Consider the following 27,509-nt stretch of genomic DNA (forward strand, 5'->3'; position numbering starts at 1 on the left):
CGAAAACTCAGTGCAGCTCGGAGCTGTCTTAACCCCCTCATTACTGGAATGGGACAAGAAAGATTCTTCAAAAACAGCCCTTTTATAACTTTCAGTCGGGCTAATTTGCTCACGTAAATTCCTATTTTCATGTTCCAACTTCCTACATTTCTCCTGCATTTCTCTGTAAGCAGATAAAGGTATCCAGACCTTTCTGTCATCATTACTTCCAAAAGACACTTTTTCTACATATGTACAACAGGAATTATTTCTCAAAACACCATCAGGCATTTTAGCTACACATGCATTTTCTTCTGTAATTCCCCAAACAGAAAACAATTCACAGTTTTTCGTAGCACCATCAGGCAGTTTACCAATACATGCATTCCCAGACATGGTCTGCCGTGCTACTGTGATTCTCCAAAAAAATCAATTTCTGTAATTCTCCAAACAACAAAAAAACAATTACACTTTTAAAGTGTGCACTTAGAAATCTACCAACTCGTCAACACCCTCTTAATCACCTCTTAATGACCGACCCCACGACTCCTGGTACCAATTGTAGTGCTTTCCTCTTATTTAGTTTCTAAGCACTAACATAACACAACAGAAATGCACTTCTGAGGTCAAAGAAGACTTTTATTGTTGTTAATTCTTCCCCAACCACAATATTTATGAATGACGAATTAGTAGCTTTCAAGTCCGCGTTAATCAAACAAAATATATCAGTTTGCAATATACACAGCAGGTTATATTTATAAGATATTGAATGCAAAGCAAAACAAATACTTCACCGTGTGGGAACTATCTACAGCTTCATCTTTCTAAGGTCTGCAAGCTGATGACCCCTGTCAGCCGCGAGAAAGAGATTCATCTACCCACACGGGATTGCTGCCAGCTGGCGCCAAGCTCCAGCACGAGGTCCGGCAGATTCGAATCTGACCCTCTGCAGCCTGTTACATTCGTTACAAAGGTGTGCCCCCTCCTCTCAGACCTGGGAAACTGAGCAAGCCTTTTGGAGACTGGCCAGGTCTCCAAGACTACTCCTGTTCCCAAGCTCAAGCGAAGAGAAAAACACCCATGTACTCTCTCTTATCATGTCTAGTCTACTGTGAGAAAAACATCTTGGTTCAAAAACACAGCTTGGAAAAATACAGCTTGGATTCTCAACTGCAATGTCTAACTCCACGTTAAAGGCAATAGGCAGCTAACCTAAATATCAAATGCAATGTCTAGTGTCATATCAAAGCCAATAGGCAGCTGAGCTGAATACAAAATGCAATGTCTTATATCATGTCAAAGCCAATAGGCAGCTGAGCTGAATATAAAATGCAATGTATAATATCATGTCAAAGCCAATAGGCAGCTGAGCTGAATACATCATGTCAAAGTCAATAGGCATGCAATGTCAAAGCCAATAGGCGGCTAGACTGGATACAGCATGTCAAAGCCAATAGGCAGAATACAGAATATAATGGCTAATGCAATGTCAAAGCCCATAGGCGGCTCAACTGAATACAGAAAGTAATGGCTAATGCCATGTCAAAGCCAATAGGCAGAATACAGAATGTAATGACTAATGCAATGTCAAAGCCCATAGGCGGCTAAACTGAACAAAACATACCATGTGCTACTGGTGAACATTGAGCAACTAATATGCGCAGTGGTGAAACACAAAGTCATTGGTCAAAACAAACTCCATCAAATGGCAGTACAGGCTCCGAATGGAGCCGGCGGAGTGGGTATGTGCGACGGGTGCAGTGGCACCCGTTGCGTATTTCAGTGTCTGCAAAGCAGACACTGAAATACAAAGTGGGGCCCTCTTACGGGGGCCCCTGCAGTGCCCATGCCATTGGCATGGGCACTGCAGGGGCCCCCAGGGGCCCCACGTCACCCCTCATCGCCATTCTGTTCCTGGCGGTCGGAGCCGCCAGGAACAGGATGGCGGTGAGGGGGTCGGAATCCCCCATGGCGGCGCAGCAAGCTGCGCCGCCATGGGGGATTCCCAGGGCAGCGCAAAACCGGCGGGAGACCGCCGGTTTTCCTTGTCTGACCGCGGCCAAACCGCCGCAGTCAGAATGCCCTGCGGGGCACCGCCAGCCTGTTGGCGGTGCTCCCGCATCCCCGGCCCCGTCGGTCCTTGACCACCGGGGTTGGAATAACCCCCTATGTCTTTTTCCCTGCACATTCATTTGTACTAAGATTCGGAAATGTTTGACATAACGCTTTGTGCAAGAATGCACTGAAGGGATTGTCAATTTGCCCAAGAGGTCCCCTTCCTTTTTTCGTGGGCACTTTATTTTTCCTGTGAATTTACTGAAGCAACTGCTATCTTTTTCTTTGTCACAACTGGTGGATCAATCTTGCCTTTGGGTTTCTTTTGGCACTCTCTTATAAAATGACCCTTTTTTCCACAATACAAACACTGACCATTTTTTCGTCACAAGTCTTTCTCTTCTTTGGTCAATGGTGGGCAAACAGTTCCGATATCCATTGGTTCAATCATAGAATCTGAAGATAATTGAAAGTGTCTGGACCTTTCCATTCGCCAATTTGTTTTTTCCCATTTTTTCCTTGCTCCTTTTCTTTCCGAAAGTCTGTGATCTATCCGTAGGGTTAGGTTAATTAAATCAGTACAAGTTTCTGGTTGTAGTTCAACTTGGGCCAATACATCTTTTAGTTCATCTTTTAGCCCCTGATAAAATACTGCTGACCTTTTTTCCTCAGGCCAAGCAGTTTCCACCACTAACCGGTTGAAGTGGGACAAATACGTTATCAAGTCTTTATTTCCTTGACGTAATTCTAATAACTCTTTGTCTGCAGTCATAGTGATTGCGCGTCTGTCAAAAACCTTTACGAATTCTTCTAGAAAGCGATGCCAGTTGTATAAAAGAGGACTGTCTAATCAGACTAATGGCACTGCCCAAGTGGCTGCATCACCATTCAGGTATGATATAAGGAATGCAATTCTAGATTGTGCATCCAGAAAAGCACTAGGCCGACATGTAAAATGTAATTCCACCTTTGTCAAAAAAAATTGAACCTTATTGGGTTCCCCAGAAAACCTCTCTGGTGCAGCTAAAGGAATCTGTGTCGGCACATTCACAGCTATGTTAGTAGATGAGGGAGGTGTAGGACGAGACTCAGATTCAGAACCATCTACTTTACACAGTAATTGAGTTACTTTACTCACTAAATCAGCTGTAAAATTTTTAGAGTCTGTCAAATCCCTTTGCATCTGATTTACTACCTGCATAAGGGTATCTAACGAGGCCATTTTGCGCAGCCCCCGTACAGATCAAGAGGAACTTATAAAACTCATGGGCTCACTATTCTGTCACAAGGTCCTTTCCTCAGGATCTGCACGTTGCTGAACAAAAGGTCCACTTCCCAGCGTCACCAATTCAGAAAGCTATTATAGCACAGAGTTATGGTGAAGACAGTCGGGGGAAGGGAATTTAAGGAAGGGAACAGCAGGGAGAGAGATCTGAAAAGGAAAGGTTAGAACAATATGCATTTACTCATTCATAGAAAACGTAAATCGTTTATAGACTTTTGACTAAATGTGTCTCCAAGATATCAGGTGGAGATCTCTTCTAAATGGGGGTGAGCCCCTTGTGAAAACACAACCTCAGATTCAAGAGATGGCAAGAACAATGAACTATGATTTTACACAGAATATCAATCCTATAACATTTATGTATTCACATCATAAACCTTTGATCATGACTTAGAAAATCTCAAAGACTTAAATGTTTTTTCATATCTTAAGTTATTCAAAGACCAATGAAAACTTTTATTAGTTTTATCTCCAAAATACTTTCACATTCATAATAATAACTGACAAAAAGGTTTTACTAATCAAAACCTAAAGCGCCTTACTTAATAACACCAGGAAGCGCTTTTTATCTGGGAACTGAAACACCTTGAATTACTTGTGCACATAACGCGTTTTCTCTGTGAACTGAAACGCTTTGAACTACTAAGCCCAAAGAGCGTTTTACATCTGTGAAGGAAAGCACCATGAATTACATGTGCACTAAGCGCGTTATCTCTGTGAACTGAAACGCTTTAAGTCACTGAGCCAAAAGAGCGTTTTACATCTTTGAACAGAAACACCATGAATTACATGTGCACTAATCGCGTTATCTCTGTGAACTGAATCGCTTTGAATCACTGAGCCAAAGGAGCGCTTTACATCTGTGAACGGAAACACCATGAATTACTTGTGCAGAATACGTGTTATCTCTGTGAACTCAATCGCTTTGAATCACTGAGCCAAAAGAGCGCTTTACATCTGTGAACAGAAACACCATGAATTACTTGTGCACTAAGCGCGTTATCTCTGTGAACTAAAACGCTTTGAATTCACTGAGCCAAAAGAGCGCTTTACATCTATGAACAGAAAAACCATGAATCACGTGCCCTCAAAATGCATTACCTCTTGGAAGTATTAACTTCCTCCAAACTTGGATTCTGCAAGGCCTTACCGCTTCGAGTATGACCTACTCGTTTTTGGATGCACCATGGACTCTGGTTAGACGATACTCTGCCATCCAGAAACTCAGGACTTTTCCAGAGAAACCTCCACGAGGTCTGGCTGCATCGAAGTGTTCAAAATAGTGAGCAACGTGCTTGGGTGTGGCTGGACTTTGTAGGCCTGCCACACCCTTAGATGGCCGCTGCCTCTAAAAACATGGGAAATGTAGTCGTCTCATAGGATAACACTGATAAGTGCATCTTGACCACCAATGCCCTGAACCTGCAGCTATGTGAGCTTTACCACAGGGCAGATGACGCTAATGGCCATTCTTGGAACAAGCGGGGATGACCAGTGGTGTGCATAAAGCACCACAGAGTTGCATAGCGGAATTTTGGGTGAGACCTGGACAGCGCCTTGCCTTATTCCTGACAGGATACAAAGGTGTTTTGTCACTCCTATGTAATCTGTCAAGCCAGGGCAAGACAGGTGGCACTCTAAACACCCTACTAATTCCACTACCAGTGGTTGGGGTATCCTTTGAGAGGGTAGAGGTAGACATTATTGGCCCCCTGTACCACCCAACTGTCTCTGGGAAAAGGTTTATACTGGTGGTGATGGACCATGCCACCCAGAAGCAATTCCTCTTAGGACCACTACATCTCCTGCAGTGGCCAAGGCCTTCCTGGGAATATTTTCTACGGTGGGTTTTCCTAAGAAGGTGGTGTCAGACAGAGGTGCCAACTTCATGTCTGCATAACTTAAAGCCATATGGAAGGAGTGTGGGGGAAGATACAAAATCACCAACCCTTATCACCCACAACCAAATGGGTTAGTTGAAAGATTCAACAAAACCCTCAAAGGCATGATCATGGGACTTTCAGAAAACTCAGAAGTAGATGGGACGTCCTACTGCCGTGCCTCTTCTTTACCTACAGGGAAGTTCCACAGAAGGGAGTGGGATACAGCCCCTTTGAGCGTTTGTTTGGACATCCTGGTAGGATCCACTTGCCTTGTGAGTGAAGGTTGGGAACAACCTGTTAAGCCTCCCAAACAGGACATAGTAGATTATGTGCTAGGCCTAAGATCCAGAATGGCTGAGGACATGAAGAGGGCATCCAAAAACCTTGAGGCCAACCAAGAACTACAAAAGCAGAGGCATGACCAAAAGGCTGTGCTGACTCTTTACCAGCCAGGACAAAAGGTGTGGATCCTGGAACCTGTGGCTCCCAGTGTGCTCCAAGTCAAGTGGAGTGGTCCTCATACTATTGTGGAGAAGAAAGGTGAGGTCACCTACTTGGTTGACCTAGGCACTCCTATCAGCCCACACAGGCTACTTCATGTGAATCACTCGAAGCCTTACTATGGCAGGGCTGACATGACTTTGCTCATGGCTGCTGATGAAGGTCAGGAATAAGAGAGTGACACCCTCCCTGACCTCTTCTCCCACAACCCAGTAGATGGCTCAGTAGAGGGAGTAGTTCTTGCTTACTGCCACGTTGACCAGCAAAAAGATGACTGTAGAAATCTCCTGGGTCAGTTCTCTGAACTGTTTTCCCTGACCCCTGGTCAAACCACATGGTGTGAACACACCATTGACACGGGTGACAGTCTGCCTGTGAAGAGCAAAAATGTAGGCAGCCTGATTATGTCAGAGAATGCATCAAAGTGGAAAAAATGTTTGACTTAGGAGTCATTGAGCCTTCAGACAGCCCTTGGGCTAGTCCTGTAGTCTTAGTGCCCAAGCCTCACTCTCAAAATGGTAATAGAGAGATGAGGATCAGTGACGACTACAGAGACCGCAATGCAGTCACCAGGACAGATGCTCATCCAATGTCTAGGGCAGATGAGCTGAAAGATACTCTGGTTGCTGCTAGGTATCTCAGTACTTTTGATTTGACTGCTGGATGCTGGCAGATCTAATTATCAGAGGATGACAAACCTAAAACAGCATTCTCAACACCTAGTGGGCATTACCACTTTACAGCAAAGCCCTTTGGCTTGAAGAATGCCCCTGCAGCATGTCAAAGGTTGGTAAACAAAGTTTTCCAATGCTTGGAAAGCTTTATTGCAGCGTATCTAGAAGATATAGCTGTCTTTAGCCCCACCTGGGAGGATCACCTATTCCACCTTAGAAATTTACTTAAGGGCCTGAAAAAGGCAGGCCTCACTATCAAGGCATCAAAATGCCAGATGGGAAGGGCAAAGTGGTTTATTTGGGCCACCTGGTAGGTGGAGACCACATTCAGCCACTCCAGGCAAAATCCAGACAATCTTGGATTGGGTTTCCCCTACTCCTCAAACCCAAGTCAGAGCATTCTTAGGTCTGACTAAGTACTACGGCAGGTTCATTATATGGTGTGGGTCCATTGTATCATAGATGGCCTCACATCCAAAAAGATGCCAAAGCAAGTCTTGTGGACAGCTAGCTGCCAGAAGACCTTCGATGACCTGAAACAGGCCATGTGCTCTGCTCCCATTCTAATAGGCCCTGATTACTCCAAACAATTAATTGTCCAAACAGATGCTTCTGAGGTAGGGATAGGAGCAGTTCTTTCACAACTAAATAGAGAGGGTCAGGATCAACCTGTTGCTTTTATAAGTAGAAGGTTCAACTCCAAAGAGAAGCGTTGGTCAGCCATTGAGATGGAGGCCTTTGCTGTGGTCTGGACCTTGAAGAAGCTTAGGTCATACCTGCTTGACACTCACTCCCTTTTTCAGACAGACCACAAGCCCCTCCTATGGCTTAAACAGATGAAAGGTGAAAATCCCAAATTGTTGAGTTGGTCCACCTCCCTACAGTGAATGGACTATACAGTGGAAGATAGACCTGGGAGTAACCACTCCAATGCAGATGGGCTCTCCAGATATTTCCACTCAGACAATGAAGACTCAACTGGGCAAGGTTAGTCTTATTGTCCTTCATTTTGGGGGGGGTTGTGTAGGAAAGTCACTCTTTTTGGCATGGTTACCCCCACTTTCTGCCTGTTTATCAGTGTGTTTAGACTGTTTTCACTGGGATCCTGCTAACCAGGACCCCAGTGACTGTGCTCTCTTCCTTAAATTTGGTTGCTTTGGTCCCATTTCACCCATAAAATTGGCATACTGTTGTACCCCTGTAAGTGCTTAGTATATGGTATTTTGGAACCCAGGGAACTGGTACACCAGGGATCCCCCATGGGCTGCAGCATGTATTAGGCCACCCATGGGAGACCATGCAAGCTGTGTCTGCAGGCCTGCCATTGCAGCCTGCGTGAAAAGGTGCATGCACCCTTTCACTGCTGGTCACTGCCCCAGGTCACTGTAAGTCACCCCTAAAGTAGGTCCTCCTAGCCCAAAGGGCAGGGTGCAGGTTCCTATGTGTGAGGGCACCCCTGCATGAGCAGACCTGCCCCTACAAACTCCAGTTCCAATGCACTGGACTTTGTAAGTGCGAGTATTGTCAACAGGACTTGTGGTCTGGCTACATAAAGGTAACTCCGAACCTAGGCATGTTTGATATCAAACATGTCAGAATCATACCCCAATACTAATGCCAGTATTGGTGGCATCATTCCATGCACTTGGGGGCTGCTGAGATGATCCTGCAGTATTGCTCCTACCAGTCTTTTAGGGTTTTAGGGCAGCCCACGCTGTTGCAGCCCCTCAGACAGGTTTCTGCCCTTCTGCTGCTTGACCAGCTCAAGGAGCGGAAGGCAGAACAAAGGATTTCCTGTGGGAGAGGGAATGCAACACCCTCCTCTGTGGAAATAGGTGTTACAAGGCTGGGGAGGGGTGGCCTCCCCATGCCACTGGCTTGCATTGAAGGGCACATTTGGTGCCCTCCTTGCATAATCAGGTTTGCACCAGTCTTGGGCTCCTGGTCCCTGCTCTGGCATGAAAGCACACAAAGGAAAGGGGAGTGACCACTCCCTTGTCCATCACCCCAGGGATGTTGCCCAGAGCTCCTCCAGGTGACCACTTGATTCTGCTATCTTGAAAACAAGATGTGCAGAGCCCCCTGGGAGTATCTGGTTGGTCAAGACAGGTGACTGACATCAGTGACACCCTCTGATAGGTGGTCACCCTGCAGAGTGACCAAGCCCCCTGTTAGGGCTACTTAGGGACTCCCTTATGAGTGGGTCCCCAGATTCAGCATGCAACACTCCACCAGGACTTCTCTGCATTGATCTCTTCTGCTCCTGGCCACCGGAACCGCCGCTGGACTTCACAGGAACCAAAAGGCCTGCAACTCCCGAGGTGACCTCACCTTGCAAAATTGTTTCATCGGCTCCTAACAGTAATTGCAACATTTCCATGGCTGTGCAATCTTTGGAGTTGGCGAGACTTTAGCCGCTCCAAAGAAGTAAGAAGGAATCTCCCTTAGAGTGAAGGAATCGGTCCCCTTCATCCGCAGGCACCTAAGGCAGCGACATTCAGCTGCTGGGATCTGCTCTCCGCAGTAACTGCCTGGATCCTACAACACAGGTGGTAGTCCTGAGGGGTCCTCTTGGTCCTCTCTACCCTCTGTCCAACGTGGGAGACAGTGAGCCCTTGCCTCCTCCTCCTCCAGGACAATGCCCCTGTGCACCACCACTCTTGCAGCAACCGAGGCTTGTCGAGTCCTGCTCCAAGAAATCTTCAGACTCCAAGTAGCCCCAGCCTCCAGTACTTCATCCTTTCAAGGACAGTCTCTTCTCTACTGTTCCAGCAATGTGGGACTCCTCTCCAGGTGTGCTGATTAGGTCTCACTGCAACTTACTGTGCCTGCTGCCAGTGGGTTGCCTGTGCGAACTGCGACTGCTTCTGGTGGCTCTCCCGACTGTTGAGGGTCAGCCCGGACTCCCCTCCAAGGGTCGAGTCCCCTGGACCTTGCTGGTCCTCTTCTTCTCTGAAAATCCTTTTCTGACCAGATATGCCAAGCCAAGGCTTGTTGGTAGTCCTCCAGACCACTGACCATCTGCCATCCGGCGACAGGCATGGGACATCTTCTGCATGACTCCAAGGACCTCTTTGCAGATCCTGGGCTCCACAGCTGATCTTCATCTTCCATCGTTGACCCGGATCTTCATCCACAGAAGGGTGGTTAGTGGCTCCTGCCCCAACTGGACATTCCTGTGTGGACTGGACTCTGTCCCCTTCTTTGGCAGGTCCTCTTCATCCAGAATCCATCATTGGGTTCCACTGGACTGGTCCTAGTCTAGCAATCTTCCTTTTCCAAGTCCCTTTGTTAGTGTCTGGGAAGACCAGGTAACTTACCTCTGTTCTCCTGGTCACTGGGGGTCATCTAGGTACTCACCTTTGAGGGTTTCAAGTTCTCCCAGCTCCCTTCTAACTATTCCACATCCTTGGGTGGGGAACTTCACTTCACAATCCACTATTTTAGTATATGGTTTGGCCCCCATTGGGCCCTAGCTATTTTCTGCTATTTCATGCCAATGCTAATGCCTAATACTTATTGTGTGTGTATATATATATATATAGCTATAGTGTGTACTTACCTCCAGTTGTGGGGCTGCCTATAACTGATCTAGTTCAGTTCTACTACCTTTATTTTTGTAACACTGCGTGGTTCCTTTCATGTGAGATACCTTGCTGTGTGAATGCGGTGGTATTCCAAGTGCTTTATATTCCTCCTAGATAAGTCTTGGCTTATGTTTCCTACAGGTTACACATTGGAAAATGTAAAACATTTTCATTTCATGATTATGATTTGTTTCTCCCTACGTGTTAAGTTGTACACTCCTGATTCCACTGTGAACTTACTACAGTCCTTGACAAAAGTAAATCTTTATCCATATTGATGGTGGGAATGTGCCTGCTAACAGTTTGTGCATACCCACAACCTACAATCAGTATCCCTCCCTGGAGCACTCGCAACCTGTCCCATTGGGCAGATTTATTCACAGAAAAGGTCTGCTATTGTGGCAGACCTTCAAGTATGAGTATATCCATTTACGACCGACAATTCATGTTTTGTTATTCGTTAAAATGCACTTTCACTGTTAATGAAGAACCACTTAGCTGGGCCAATACCTTTGTGGATCGGACCTTTTTCTTCGAGATTAATTTACAGAATGTCGAATTCCTTTGAATAATAATAAAGTCCTACTGCCTTAAATGGACATCGGAAGAAAGCGATTGTAGTGTGGGTGTTGAGAGTTTATGCAACATGGTTTGAAATATGGGGTATGTATTTTACATTAGAAGGTTCAGAGAAGAATTGAATAGAATAGAAATTGCTGCCCCTCATTATTTGGGAAAGAGATGGCAATAAATGTCTTTCTGCTGCTAAGAGTGTATCCCGTCACACACCCGCAGGGTTTAAAGTCAATATTAGGGACAGGACTGGTTCTAATTGAAAACGTTGTAAAATACTTTCTTGGGGAGAATGTGTGCAATAATAGGAAGATTTAAAAAACACAACCTTACCATAGTCTACGCCAACAGAAAAAGAGTTGTGCGTGTTTCCTATTGTTTGACAATATCAGGGACATGAGCATTTTGCAAGCACTGCCAGTGGCACACTGTAGCTGTCACTGTTTTCTGATGAAGAAAAGGAATGCCCAGGGTTACTATATTGCTTTTCTGCTGTAAGGTCTTCAATGACACGTTATTACAGATAAACATAAAATGTATACAGACTTGATTATAAGGTATTGTGTACCATCACTGATGAATGATTACATCTTTGTGCGTCACAAAAATAGTCCCATATTTTTTTGTATCTCTTTTAGCAAAGTAAAAAAATAATTTCCTGATTTGCTTTGATCCTATAAATTCTTTGTTTTCTTCACACTTCAGAATTGCAAAACAATGTGCTTCATTTTGGCGTTCCTAACTGGTGAATGTGTACTTTCATTTCTAGTTATTTACATATTGCTGTTTGTTACAAAAACGACACCCTACAAACTTTTCCTTCACACTCTGCACCCCTGCAAGGTTGTCACATATTTGACTTTACTTTACCTACTCTGACGGAAAATTGAGAGGAGTTTGTAAACATTAATTCCCATGTTAAAAAGGTAAGAGCAAATTTGCCAGATGATATAGCCTAGCACTTGTCCTCTGTTTTTGAAGCACATCTGATGTGACAAAATAAATACAGATCTTAAAGGCACCTTTATTTATCCCTTGGACTTTTGCGGCCCACCAAACATTGGCTCATGACCCGCCAGTGGGCTCGGGACCCACAGTTTGGGAAATGCTGAGCTAAATCCAAGAGAGAGTGTAACATCCATTCTTGGAAAGCTAGCCCTCGACAGGAGTCCATAGAATGATTCCATTCCATTCAGTCAAAATCCTTCCTCGAGGACAACAATGTGGTTTTCCACCATTTGAGCACTGACTGGTCTTCTAAATCACCGACACATAATTCTCTGGAGTGCATGCCACTACATAATCCTATTTTTTCAGTGTATATTTGGGCCTATTTTCTTTTTGTGTTCTATCAACTATAACCTAAGAGGGGAAGTAACTAATACTCTCCAGGGATCACCAATTTCTTTATTGTTTTTCTTTTTTTGTGAGCATAAAAAGGGCACAAGTCAGCCATTTAAGAGGATTCTAAAGATGCTATGCTTTTAGGGAGGCACAAACATACAATGGACAGGCAAAGTCATCGAAAAGAAACAAGTAAATGAGAGTAGCAATAAAGCCAACCAATGGTACTTAATAGGTGGGATGTAGACCCCCATTAAAAGTTCTTGGTAAGCCCATAATAAGTCTTTTCCAGCTAGGCAGCTTGCTCTGGCTGGTAAGCTCAACCTAAAAAGGACTTTCCTAAGGCTCACAACTGCAAGTACAAAAGACAACTAAGGCCCGTATTTATACTTTTTTAGTGCTGCATTTGCGTCATTTTTTGACGCAAAAGCGGCTCAAACTTACAAAATGCAACTGTATTTTGTAGGTTTGCGCCGGTTTTGCGTAAAAAAATGACGCAAACGTGGCAGTAAAAAAGTATAAATACGGGCCTAAAAGACCTAGATGTTTCTGAAGGAAATACATTTTACCCTTTACCAATAAACTAAAGCTTCACACTGCAATGAAGGGGATTAACAGACACAACGTACCTAGCACTTAACTGAGCTCTGTTACTTCATTGGCCATTGCTTAGATTATTTTAATAGAGACTTTCCCTTATGGCTACTTCTATGTTAAATAAAGTAATTAAGTGGAAAAATAAATACAATGACTTTTTCAATGTATCTTGAAACATACACAAACGTGTCTATACAAGTGCTGCCACACAGACAGACTGTAAGCATTCTGTGTGACACCTGTGGCAGTAATATTTACTTCTATGGTAGGACTAAATACCCCTTGAAAGTCCGTTCAAGCGCATCTAGGCCCATATTTATACTTTTTTAGTGCCGCATTTGCATCATTTTATGCTGCGAAAGCGGCGCAAACTTGCAAAATACAATTGTATTTTGTAAGTTTGCGCTGCTTTTGCGTCAAAAAGCGACGCAAATGCAGCACTAAAAAAGTATAAATATGGGCCCTAATGTGTCCAGATGAAACACCAGAACCACCTAGAAAAGGAGTTAGAAGACAAGAGGCAAGAAGTTGGGTAAACTTTAAAGGTAAGTTTACCACATTTTAGAGAATGAATGAGATCAACTAGGTGCAGGTTCGCAGCTGAATAAAATATGTATTTGAAAAAAAATACAAAGGAAAAACTTTGAAAATGTAAATTATCTGCTAATGGCAAAGTTTCTGATTTATGACTACTCCGGCTCTAGGAACAGGTGACAGTCAGGACCCGATTCAGTAGTGCGATCTGGGGACTTGCTGGGGACTTGTTGTTCAGTCGCCAACTCCTACACTGCCTCAGGAGTATTGAAAAAGTGGGAACGGGATCCGTGGTTGACATCCCGCCATGCCAGGAAGAGCAGCATATACTTAAGAGACATAGGCCCTCATTACAACCCTGGCGGTTGGCGGAGAAGCGGCGGTCTTACCGCCAACAGGCTGGCGGTAAGAATTTTGGAATTATGACTGCCATGGTCATCCGCCACTTCTCCGATCAGACCGCCAGGGCGGAGATGACCGCTGGGCTGGAGACATGGTTCTCCAGCCCGGCGGCCATCACAATACCGCTGGCGGTATCATGACCCGGCTGACCGCCATGGATTTCATGGGGTTGGGAACCTCCATAAAATCCATGGCGGTGAGCACTATCAGTGCCAGGGAATTCCTTCCCTGGCACTGATAGGGGTCTCCCCCACCCCGAGTCCTTCCCCGACACCCCCCACCCCCCTGCCAACCCCGAAGGTGGCAGGACACCCCTCCCCACCCCCACCCCCAACATCACATTACAGATTCACACCCGACACGCACGCAGGCACCACCAACACACATACCCGCACACACACACCAACAAACATGCCAACAGCCACACACACAGTCATACACACACCCCCACATTCAGACATACAGGCACACATCCATACAGACAGACACGCACACATTTCCAAACACACAACACCCCCCACATGCATACACGCACTCACACACCCCCTCTACACACTCACACGCACACCCCCATGCATGCACACAACACACAACACCCCCCTCCCCTAACGGCGATCAACTTACCTGGTCCGTTGATCCTCTGGGAGGGGACGGGATCCATGGGGGCTGCTCGGCCGCCAGCATCCCGTCAACAGAACGGTGTTCTGTTGATGTAGCTGTAGAGGTGGAGCAATCTTCACTTTTCCGCCAACCGCCAGTATGGCTGCTGGCGGCTCTCCGTCCGGGAAAGGACGGAGGGCTGCCAGTAGTCATAATGCGCCGAGCGGAAAACCGCCTGCACTAGCGGTCTTCAGCACGGCGGTCCCTCAGCGGTCTTGTAAAAAGACTGCCGAGGTTGTAATGACCCCCATTATCCTGAGTTTCTGCTTCTGCACTGTTTTTGCATTGATTTTGTGTAGTCTGGGAAGATGCATGATTGTTAGAATTGGGGTCTCTAGTTGGCAGTTGTTTGCACCCAGTCCAATTAGGAACCCTCACTCTAATCATGGTAAGGGAGACACACAGCTAAAAAAAACCCTGCTGAACCCCTTGGTAGATTGGCTCAAGCAGTCAGGCTTATCTCAGTGGCAACGTGTAAAGTATTTGTACGCACACACATAAACACAGTGAAAACACCACAGAAGTACTCCACACCAGTTTAGAAAAATAACCAATATTTTCCTGAGTACAACAAGATTAAAATGACAAAAATGTAACATACACAAGCAAAGAAACACATTTTTAAAGATTAAATTGCTTCAATTGGGGCTATCAAGACATCTTTATGGAGTTGTTCCCAACCATCTGATGCACTCGCAAGGGAGTGTGCGGCAGTACCAGAGTGGCACGGACTCCAGGTCCAGTACCTTTAGAAAACAAGGAAGCAAAGACGTTGCATGGAGTTGGGGAGGAGAGGCATTACTGGAGTCTATATGGCATTGGTTCCTTACTGCTACTGGGAATGTGAAGAATTGGATCCTCGTGAGGTAGGGGAGGTGAGGCATCGGATCCTTTCAGTTGCAGGCGTAGTGATGCAGCATCAGTGGAGAGTCATCGGTTTCTTATGAACCAGCGGGCCGTGATTCCAGCAGGTCAAGACATGAGGCGTCGACTTTTCAATGTCGCAATCACACCACAGGGCCACAGGTGCTTTGGCAGAGTCCAGTCCTTTCAATTCCAGGACAGAAGCAGCAGGCCAGCGAGGCAAAGCACAGAGTGGCAGTCTCTCCTACAGCATCTAGCTCTTCTTCCTGGTAGAATGTCCACAGTCCAGAAGTGTTCTAAAGTTGCAGGCTCAGAGGCAGGAGCAGCTCGCAGAGCTTATTAGGGGTGGGGTAGCGGGCGCAGGGGGGGTGCAAATCAATAAAGAAAAAACGTACTTGTATTCTTGCCGCTGCTGCCGCTGCCACACCTGCGGTCACTACTGCACCGCTCCTCTGCTGCAGGCACAGGCTCCCAGCCTGCCCTGCGGCCAATCCTGATGCTTCTTAGAGCAGCATTAGGATCGGCTGGGAGTGCCCTGCCAGGGCACTCCCAGGCAGACTGGGAGCCTGTTCCTGCTCTCTTCAGCCCGGCAACAACATCCTGGGCTAAAGAGAGCCTACTGCGCATCTGTGTTTGGCTGGCCCAAGACGGCCGGCCAAACATACATGCACAATGAAAGGGAGTGCTGTGCACTCCCCCTCAGTGTTTGTCACAGTCCGTGGCCTCCCACCCTTTTACTAAAAAACAATAGTTTATTACTGTTTTTAAGTAAAAGGTTTGCAGCAGCTGCTGCTGGCGGGAGGGCGACACTCCTCTGTCCTAACGGAGGAGCCACACCTGCTCAGAGGTCCAGTACTTATACACATTTCTACCTTAGAAGCAGGCAAACTTCAAAGGAAAGTCTTTGTAGGGCACAAGATCCTTCCTTACGTGTCCTGGCCCCAGACACACTCCAGGGGGTTTGAGACTGCTTTGTGTAAGGACAGGCACAGCTCTATCAGGTGCAAGTGTCAGCTCCTCCCCCCACTCTAGCCCAAGATGCCCCATCAGGACATGCAGGGAACACCTAAGCTCCCTTTGTGTGACTATCAAGAGAGAGTTCACAAACTGCCCAACTGTCATTCTGACCCAGATGTGTATTCCACAGCCAGACAGAGGAACAGAATGGTTAAGCAAGAAAATGCCCACTTTCTTAAAGTGGCATTTTCAAACATACAATTTAAAAAACAACTTCACCAAAAAATGTATTTTTAAATTGTGAGTTCAGAGACACCAAACACCATTTCTCTGTCGGCTCCCAATGGAAAAATACACTTACAAGATATTTCAAGGCAATCCCCATGTTACCCTTTTGGAGAGATACGCCTTGCAATAGTGAAAACCGACTATAGCAATATTTCACTATCAGGACATGTAAACAACACCAATATGTGTTCTACCTTTTAAATGCACTGCACACTGGCCACAGGGTTGCCTTGGGCCCACCCTAGAGGTGGCTTACATATAATAAAAGGGAAGGTTTGGGCCAGGCACTTGCCAGGTTGAAATGTCAGGTTAAAACTGTAGTGGCAGGTCTGAGACAGGTTTACAGGGCTACTCATGTGGGTGGCACAATCAGTGCTTCAGGCCCACTAGTAACATTTGATTTACCGGCCCTGAGCACACACTGTGCGCTGTACTAGGGACTTACTAGTAAATCAAATAAGCCAATCATGAATAAACTAATCACCAATACCATTTAGACAGAGAGCACTTGCACTTTATCACTGGTCAGCAGCGGTAAAGTGCCCAGAGTCCTAAAGCCAGCAAAAATTGAATTCAACACAGGATCAAAAACAGGAGGTCTGAAGCCAAAAAGACAGATGAAACCCTGTAGAAAGAGCCATTTCCAATAATGATGTAGGATGATTGAAAGTGAAGCTTATCCTGGATACATGCTTACCAGAGGATCGCGTCTTGGTTGAGAAAGTTCAGTATCCTGGCGATGATAGGGCACGGTGGTGCTCTGGGGGAGGCCAGGGCCCAGTGCACCTGTTCAACCAACAAACAAGGGTGAGAGAGCCTCTTCAGGAACCTGAGATTTAAGACAGTTTTCAATAAAAGTCTATGGGTGAGGGGTATTGATTCCCTCAAGGAAGCCCACAAACTGCTGGTTGCTCCAACAATAGTCATTCTCAGAGTCTTCAACTCTATTCTCATGGGTGCAAATCGTTGAGAGCAATGCAGTCACCCTGGTCTTGAGGTTCCTTAAAGCATCTTCGAGGGTGCACACCCTGTCCTCCACTGCAGTAAACCTCCCGGCCACATTGCACAGGTCTTGACAGAGTACAGTGATGTCGGTTCCAACTTCGCAGAACCTTGATTCAAAGGCTTCTTATGAGGTTTGGATGACTTGTAGTATTTAGACCACATCTGTGGTGACAGGAGGTAGTGGGCTGTGCTCTCTGGCTATCTGCTGCCTATTGGAGTCGGAAAGGCATGTTTTGAATTTGTCAATTTTTGACTGGGCTCCCACCATCAAGGCCTTGTCTTTCCCCATTTTAATATGTGGAGGGGGAGCCAGGCCGTACAATGCTACAGAGGTGGAAAGATTGGTAAAGTGTGACAAAACTGGATCGGAGGCTCGTATGTTCAACTGCCCAGATGTTGGTGTCAAGGTTCCAGGGAATTTCCAGAAGTACCTGCTCTTGGCTTGCTTGCCCAAAAATGTAACTGGAGCAGCACGAGCAGCCGAGGTGGTGATTAACAGCTAGGAAGGCAGGAGGGATTACCATTTCAGAATGATATAGGGGAGACGAATGGGGCCCTTTTCCTCTCCCATGTTCACCACTACTTCAAAATTCTCCAGACAAGTGGCTGTCCCACCCAACCACCAGGCAGGACGGGGGTTGTAGGGATTGCATCCTGAGCTGCTTACGTTAAGGCTCTGAGCAGCACTAGGGAAACTGTTGGATTTTGGACAAGTCTGATTTACTTTTCCCACAGTAACATAATCAACAGTAGAGAAAATGTTCAAATTTGGAGGAGTAGGTTTACTATAATCGCTCCAATATAACCAATAGTTTGGAAAGCGTTGAACTTTGAACGAGTCAGACTTGCTATTCTCACTCCAACCTGAGCAACAGTAAGGAAAGTGTTGGACTTTGGAGGGGTCACATTTACTATTTCCACTCCAACCTGAGCTACAATAGCGAAAATGTTGAATTTTCAAGGGGTTAGATTTACTATTTCCATACTAATGTAAGCAACAGTAGAGAAAGCACTGGAACTTGGAACAGTTAGATTTAATATTCACATGTGGGTTTAGATTACTTTTCCCACTCCAAACTGAGCAACAATGAGGAACGCTAAACTTTGTAAATGGTTATATTTATTATTCACACGGGGCGAGGCTAGTAGCCAAGCATGCTAGCTGCTTCCTAAGCGAGCTCGGATGCCCCGGTGCAATCGCCTGTAAAATCCCACACTAATCCGACAAGACCCCTGCTCAATCTAGCCTGGGGCTCCTGCAGAACATGCCAGATTACACTGGAGCAACTCGCCAGTGAGAATACACCTCTGAACCTGGCTGCTGTGGCTGGATTATACCCACAAGGTGACCTAGAGGACCCCATATTGACGCTGGGCCCGGGGAGCGCTTGTGAAGCTGGTGATGTTCTGCCCGCCTGCTCCCCATCTCCCCTCCCCTCCAGGATCCTGACAAGTGTGGGGAGGCACTGTGGGACGCAGAGCAGCCTGATAGGACCCTAACCCACACTGGAGATGGTAAAGTGAGGCACTGGCCCCGCCTGACCCGACATGGGCCTGAGGCCTCATTGACTGCCTGGCTACAGAAGGAGGACAGAAGGAGGACAGACGGAGTCCAGCGACATAAGTAGTGGGCATGGCATTCGACAAGCCAGTTGTACATGCCCCACAGGAACTAACTCCAGTGCAGCCTCAATTACCCATTATAAAGACAGAGGATTAGCTATAACGTTGTGAGCCAGGAGCGAAGCCCCCTGCTGGAAGCAGCATTGATAAGCCCCATCCACAGGACTTTCCATTAGGGACATAATGGCAGCAAGGACTTGCCTCACAACTCACTTGAAGGGGGCACCGTGGGCAGGGGTACGTCACCACTTTAACCCCCTTTCCTACCACCATCTTCCCATGGAGCAGTGGTGGCTCAGGGACAACACCAAGGGGAATCCCCAAATGGTCCTGAGAATGGAACAGCAAACGCAGAGTTGATGTGGGACAAGCAAACAGTGCAAAACTGACAGACCGCAAAGGGCAGGAGGACACTCTTCAATCTTTCTCTTCCCCTACCTTCTCTCCCCTCTGGCAGGCAGTGGTGATTAGCTCCCATTCTCCTAGGTTTAACAGAGTCCCACACCTACAAGGTGGGTGAAAGAGAAGGCAAACCACACCAACAAAGTAGACAAATATGTGATCCCAGACACCTCCCTACGCAACTAAGAGACACCACCCAGAGACCCTCCTTTCCAATACTGTCCTGCAACTCACTATTCACAGAAATAATGGCGGCATTTCAGGGGATCAAATGTATGCTGGAACCAAAATTAGACTCATTGATGGTGGAAATGTATCTATTGTGGGTGGATATCAAAAAGATCAATGACAGAGTAAAGGACACAGAAGCAGCAGTGATGGAAATTGCGGGCTCCAGCACCACACTGTGCCAACAAGTTGATCTCCCACTGAAAGACAACACTCAAATGCAGTCCAAGCTGGAAGACATCAAAGGACGATCACGAAGGAACAATCTGCGCTAGGTTGGGGTCCCAAGAAGGCAAAGGGTCCCAGTGTCAACCTCTTTGTAGAACACATAAGGCTAAATGGGAAGCAGAGGTTGGTGACTTTGAGGAGCGGGAGTGGGAAGAAGGCCTTTGGGGTGTCCAGAGACATTGGTATCAAGTCAAGGTTTTGATCAGTCCAGCTATGCATACTTTGTAGCTCCTACTACTACTGAGCAACCCTCCATGCCATGGGCAGATGCCCAACAACTATCTGCCTGAGTGGCTGTGGTGAGGTGGAAACCTTCCTACATGTGGCATGGAGCTGCACTATGATGCAAACATACTGGGCATCCATTAGGGAAACATTGAGAGAGGTAACGGGATGCTCCATACCAGACACAGCTAAATCCTGCATAGTCAACATGTGGGATGATGACCCACCACCCAGATACAACAAGCTGTGGCTATCCTTGGGCCTTGGGGTTGCTAAGCGGAACACAGCACAAAACTGGGGGTACCAGAATTCCTGGCCTTGCAAGACTGCAAGCATGATGTGGACTGGTGCGTGCTCGCAATAAGATGATCTATCAAAGCAGGGGATACCCTAAGAAGTAGGAGAAAATATGGTCCCCGCAGGAGGCCTACAGAGGGGAGATGAGTGGAAGGGTGGAGCCCAAAACTATCGCTTAGACGATTGGCCCAACCTGTCAGGCCAGTCCCACAGTATCTAATGCCCAAAGTGTTAACATTACTGGTATAACCTAAAGGAAACTGTATGTCAAACCTGTGTCATGCCTGCTGTTACTTCTTGTTTATTATTTTCAATTTGTGTTTATAACCAATAAAAATAATTACATTTTAACACCACATAATACATTTACGTTATTAACAACTAAAAACACCACATGAGCATATAAAGTACATAAAACAATATTTAAAAATTAAATCAAACATATGAAAAATAGACTTAAAATATCTCCCACCCTATGACCCCAAAAATTCCAACAACCACAAAACAAATTCAACAACAAAAACAATAACAATACATATTATTTAAAAGTATGATAAAACTATAAAATTATTTATTAAACAAAACTGAAACATTATCCAATTAATATCCAATTTATTAAAATCAATTAATAACACAATCATTCAGTTACCTAACAAACAAGTAAAAAAATATTACCATTTTGTTAAAATTGTTTATGAGATAATTAAACAAATATACATCATTAATTATCTAATTAACAAATTAATTATAATCAATTAAAAAATGAATATTTATAATACTTCCAATCCCATTCCCCCACAAATCCAACAACACACCAAAAAAATCAAATTGACATCAAATTTTGAAAACTTAAAACGTTTTACCAAATTTTCAAAAAACACTAAAAATAATTAAACATACTTAAGATTAAAGTAATAACACAAAAAATCAAAAGTAACTAAATAAATAAAAAGAATATTACGTATAACTACCTAAAACATATTCATCCCTTCTATATTCTGCCCCATTATATTATTGACATCACAATATTTTTGGCACAATATTTGTGTCTCACAATATTTTTCACACAATATTTTGTAGGAATACACTTTTTGTGCTTCTTAGTGCAGAATAATGTAATGATCAGACATATTAAATTAATTATGTGCAACAATGACTAATGTGAAGGACTAATAAATGCAATGCATGTGCTTTTACCACAGAATTTAAATTTTTGTATGTTGCATTTACTAAAACCTAATAAAATATTTTGAAAGAAAAGCTGGGGGCTATGAAGCAGCAACTAGCCTGGTAAACGTTTTCATAAAAAGTGCTTCCACTACCTCTGCAGATCCACTTTTGGCGATAATGCCCTTACAAAGCAGTCAAGATTGTGATAATATGGGGGGCAGTTAACTGCCTGGAAGTTGGAGGTTGGCGTCTGTGGTCTGAGTAGACTGGAAAACTGGCAGCTATATTCTAAGTTGCCATTTAGTAAAGAGAGTATAGGTATTGATACCCAAATAGTAAATTTACAAGTCCTAAGTTTGCTTTTTTGGACATACTATTGTTGAGTATTCCCAAATTTCCCTAAGGCGAGAAACCTAAGCATCCCAAGCTCAAGAAACACAAATCAAAAAAACATATTGTTTGCAAGCATTCACTTCAACCTAAACTGAAAAACTACTAGTTTTATAGTCAAACAAAGGAATTAATACATTTGCTATTTCATTCTTGTTTTAATTCAATAGGTTTCTCCATGTGGGTAAATCACTTTCCTGCTCTCTATCCATGAAAATATTGGGATGTCTGGGAATTTTGCACAGCATTTTTTGCATACTTACTGCAACATTTTTTTGCAATTAAGGTTTATCAGTCTAAGTTGCTCAGCAATGTAGACTCGGGCGAATAGAGGTTTGCACTCAAATCACCATTACAGATTGTTGGCATATTTTGCTCCAACATGATGGTACTTCTCTGTACAACTTTCACCAGCTTGTTCCTGATGAAATTTGTTTTGCGAAAAGCCACGAGACTCCAAGGGCCACATTTACGATGCCCTAGTGGCGCACTGTGCCAATAGAGTGTCATTTCTTTTACAGTGAGGTGGCACAGTGTGCCAGCCCAAATTTAAAAAGTCCATGCAAAGCCACCTTGCGTGATTTTCATGGCCTTGTGCATATGGACCCCTTTAATGCATTTCACTGTGTGAAAGCAGCGTTCCATGGGTGTTGCTTGGGGCGATCCCACGCAACACCCATGGAACCTGAAGGAATCTGATGCATTCTCAGATTTATAAGTCTGGGAATGCGTCAGATTACTATACCACCTCACGGGTGGCATAAGAATGATGCAACGGGGAGAAATATCTTTATTTCTCCCTGTTTTTTCCTCTTTCTATGCGTGCTGAATTTTGCAGCACACATAGAAAGAGGAAAACACATTTTGTAATTGTTAGCAATCATCCCCGCAACACAGGCATTCTTGCACCATGGTGCAAGGGTGTCTGGTTTGGCGCTAGGCAGCAATTTATGAGCCAGCGCAGAGAAGGGAGGATAGAAATGCACCATATCTTGTAGAAACGGTGCAATTCTGGCCTTCCCCGGGGGTGCAGGGCGCTGCCCTCTGCCACGGGCCTTGTAAATGAGGTTCTATGTTTTGTAGCTAAGATCAAGGGAAAACAAGCTAATAACAGGAAGGCAATATCCCACTGGGGAAAATCGCATCCTGTGGCATTGGTATTCGCCAGGGTGGTAGAATTGCATCCTAATATCAGGCCACTCAGAATGAGGGCATCCGTGTATGTATATGAACTCCATGAGGAAGTTCAGGATGAAGTCTTGAGGATTCCCAGAACTTATAGATGTTCACCATCTGTCAGTAATTATAGCTCACCATTAACAGTAAACTGCTAAAAAACTACTCCACTTGTAAATTTTAAATGGTCATAAATTATTTTTTCTGCCTTACATTTCTAGAGATTATGTTACTATAAACCCAGGTCTAACATGACAGTGAAGTTGAATTTAGGGGCATAAAGAGAAGCGTGAATTAGGTCTACATTTTGTTGGCTCGAATTAATTGATTTTTCTAAATACATAACCTGTCACAATATAAAAATATGCCATTCGTAAATTTAAGTTGCATTTTTAATATTTTGATTCTCTGTTAAAAGTGTCTCGTAAGAGGTGTATAGCCCATTCCCATAGGTAATTTCAGCTGTAAGCATGTTTACACAAGAAAGTGGCTGGCCTGGTATTCACAAAAGGGTAATCCGTCTATAACTGTACAACAATTGAATGCACAGGTGTAAATATTATAGTGTGGTGTTACCTGAAGAAGTGAATTCGGTTTTACAAGCATCAGACATGCACAGAGTCAGCATTTGTTTGAGAAGTATGTGAAATAGAATTATAGCTGGATAACAATCAGCGGCGACTCCTCTGCTAGGGCGGAGGAGTGTTGTCCCCACGCCAGCTGCAGCAGCTGTAAAACCTTTACAAGAAAACGATAAACTGGGTTTATTATCATTTTCTTGTAAAAGGGCGGGGCCACGGGCTCTGACAAGCACTGAAGGGGGGTGCACAGCAGTCTCCCTCAGTGCGCATGTATGTTTGGCTGGCCGTCTCGGGCAGTTAGCGTGGCGGTAATGACTGTGGGTCACACTGGATATGCGGCGTTTTTTGCTCTGAGCAGCATCAGGATTGGCTGCAGGGCAAGCTGAGAGCCTGTGCCTACAGCAGAGGAGAGGCGTGGTGGTGTCGGCAATGGTGACAATCCAGGTAAGCGCTTAAAAAAATGTATTTAATGTTTATTTTCCCTTACCCCCCCATGCACCGCCCGCTCCTTGGGCACGGTGCGTGCTGTGATTGATAAAAATTCTCTTCAATTCCTTCTGCACTAACAGCAGTTAGTGGTCCAACTTAGGAGATAATCACTGTTGAGAATTAAAAAAAATTACCTTCTAACCTAAAACATACATTTTCAGCTACATTTAATGAAATGTTTGTAATGTAAACCTGTTGTACAGCTCATAGCTTAGTGCCTAATTTAGAATTTGGCTGATGGCTTTACTCCACTATAAACGTAACGGATATCCCGTCTGCTGTATTACGATTCCATTATATCCTATGGACATCGTAATATGGGGGACGGGATATCCGTCACATTTGTGGCAGAGTAACCCGTTCGCCAAACTCTTAATCAGGCCTTTATTCTAAAAACCACCATTCAGAGTTTGTTTTAAAGCAATGAAGTTGTATGGCTATCCAAGCTCATTCTTACCTTGCCTTGCTAGGGCTGCCGCCTCCGAATGTGCAATACTGGTGACATCTGTTCCATTCACAGCCATCACTATATCACCAACCTGAAGGCCTGCCTCGTCCGCGGCACCATCTACATCACAGAAGGACATTATTGGTCATTGTTGTACAGAGATGCTCTCTTTAGTGAAGAATGTGCTCTACATCATTTTCATCTGTATTTCAGACTATCAAGCACTACTGTTTCCAAAAGTGAAATGAAACAATTACAGAATTGCTGGTGAGTTTTGCTAACCATCATATGCATTGTTGAGTCAGAATCTGAATGGGGCTATACGCTATTGCCCCTCAAAGAACATAATGCCGTTGATGTCTTCCGGCTCCAAGATGTCTCCCTTGCAGTGGTTAGACTTCTGCCTTGTGTGATGTATTTGTACTTTAGTAGGTGTCATGGTTTGGAAGGGGGAATAGGTAAGAAATGTGCACCCATCCCTTCTCCAAAGCATCCAGGGCATCAAAGCCATCTGTGTCTCGGTATGATTCTCAACCTGCATGAGCTGAGAAGCAACTCCTGTGTCCAGCAATTCAGCGTTTAACTCTTCAGAAAGAGTTCGTAATGATGACTGCAGTTTCAAGAAATAAATGATTATATAAAAGTTACTTCCTGTAGCACTAGTGCTATAGTAAGAGTCCATACATTCCTGACCTTTCGAAATGTCCTCCCGCTCACAACAAAAGCACTTTTGCAAAGATCCTGGAACACCTTTTCAACATTAAAATACAATCTTTGTAATAAATAAAGACACATGCCCAGATACGCAGACCGGACCTGTTGCAAAGCAGCACTACCTTTCCTCATCATTGTGCTAGTAACAGGTCTTTCCCTTCTGCAATGTGCTAATGAATTGCAGGACACAGGGGTTGTGCGCAATGAGGTCTGTTTCATAATTCATTACAATGGGCTTGGATGTGTGTATTACTGTACATAGGAGTAATAGCATTAGCATAGGCGGAGGCAAAGGACAGAAGACCTGCTTTCCCATTCATAGTTTGACAGCATTACGACCCTTCCCATTCAAGTGGACATTTATCATGATGTAAGAAAGTGTTGCACATTGAAAAAGGTAATTGGTGGGAGTATGCATCAGCCCTGATGCTGGTATGCAAATCAAGCGTGGGAGAAACTTAGGGCCAGATTTATACTTTTTGATGCAAAACTGCGCCGGCGCAGTTTTGCATCAAAAATATTACCGCCGGCTAACGCCATTTCGGTGCGCCATGCGGGCGTTAAATTTACACTTTGATGCACGGCGGCGCAAACCACAGGTGTAAGTCATTTTTTTTTTACGCACACTGCAGCGTCACGTCGTAAAGCTAAATGACGTTAGCGTGGCGGTAATGACTGTGGGTCGATTTACGACACCGCACACTGGATATGCGGCGTTTTTTGACGCAATAGCGTCAAAATTCCCTGCGAACACAGCAATTTCATTAGAGGAGAGACAAAATGGATCCCAGATGCCTGTACAGACCCCAGGAAGATGACAACAGACCAGGAACCAGTCAGGAGGACCCACACCAGAACCAGGACAATTTGAAGAAGAAAAGAAAGTGTCGCTACAGTGCAGAGGAGCAGGAAATTCTGGTTAAAGAGGTGACGGAACACCGGCACCAACTGTTTGTCACCTCAAAGTTGCCAATCAGTAGGAGAGAGGCAATATGGCAGTCATTGAGTGCAAGAAACGCTGACATGACTGCAAACGCAGGACCAAGGAAAAGATGGCCAGGAACAGGAAGGCAGCACTGCAGACTGGAGGTGGGAGTCCAGCACACCAGGAGGCCCTGTACCACATGGAGGAGATGGTCGCAGCCGTCATCCCTGAGGAGATCGTCACAGGGATTCAAGGACAGGACAGCACAGACTACCAGGAGACAACACACATGCACGGTAAGTCGCATGGGGAATTATAATGCACTAATGTCAACTGTAAGCAGGGGGGGGATACGGACCACAAAATGCATGGAAGTCATCATATACATGGAGTGGCATGGGTAAAGGGGTATGGCATGGGGGCATGGCCCGCACAGAGAGAAGCTGGGGCACACCATAACACTACACCAACAACAGTCCCATGGGGGCATGCTGTCATGCCAACGATGGAGCAAAGGTAAAGCCACGCCAAAAGGGAAGGGCACAATGTCAAACTGACATCCCGGCACACATCAGCCACTATACACCCTACAATAACTAGGGCCCAATTAACAACCTCTAGTCATACCGACAACTGGAATGTAACAGTGACGACAGTTGCCACTACCACCTCTGCTCTATGTGCAGCTCAAGTAGCCCATGGCAGTAACATCCCGATGGATCATACACACCTAAATTAGAGGGTTGAGGATGACAACTTCAATAATCCCCTGAAACAAGACAAAGGCTCCAGTACTGTCAAATATGAATGCCCATAGTTGTCGCAAGCATCAGACAATGTCATCCACATTAGGAGCTACACAGCACTAAGGTCACACCCATGCTGCATATGTCAGGGTCCATCCTGTGCCTGGCTCACAATGCAACATCCCAAATGTCATACTGCTCAGACAACAGCATTGAGGGGAAGGACAAATGTAACTGGTCACTGAAATAAACCTGCACAGTCAGAGGAGGAAATAGGACACTGCTACGACTATCAGGGAAATCCAATGTACCACACATTCCCCTACATCAGCTGTACACCTTACCAATGCCAACATCCATATCGTGCCATAACAATGCTATGCATAGGATATGCTACATGTCAACTAAATATAAGTGGATGTGAAAGATCAGAGACTGGGGCAGGTCCAGATTGTTAAGTGTGGTGCCAGTGCCATCAGAGCACCCACAGCCAGTGAAAGGTCTAACCATGAGAATGGATGTAGACGGAGGCCTGAGTAGGACAAGAAGGTGGCAATTCACTATTTGGCCTAAAACAACACTAGAGGAGATGAGGCTGACAAGTCCAATAACTTAATACTATACATGTGACATGCAGGTGGGCCATAGGCCTGGGAGAATGCCCAGATGAAAGACTGGA

General features: G+C 45.1%; 1 protein-coding gene across 1 annotated transcript in view; it reads right to left on the reverse strand.

The window, feature by feature from the left end:
• The window catches only part of LOC138285815 (uncharacterized), a 569,249-nt gene that overhangs the window by 254,085 nt on the left and 287,655 nt on the right, over positions 1–27,509 (reverse strand). The window contains exon 7 of the mRNA XM_069226216.1: positions 24,455–24,565. Within this exon, the coding sequence (XP_069082317.1) occupies positions 24,455–24,565 (111 nt within the window). The remainder of the gene's footprint in view (positions 1–24,454; positions 24,566–27,509) is intronic.

The sequence above is a fragment of the Pleurodeles waltl genome, chromosome 1_1, assembly GCF_031143425.1.
Source record: "Pleurodeles waltl isolate 20211129_DDA chromosome 1_1, aPleWal1.hap1.20221129, whole genome shotgun sequence".
NCBI classification, from domain to species: Eukaryota; Metazoa; Chordata; class Amphibia; order Caudata; family Salamandridae; genus Pleurodeles; species Pleurodeles waltl.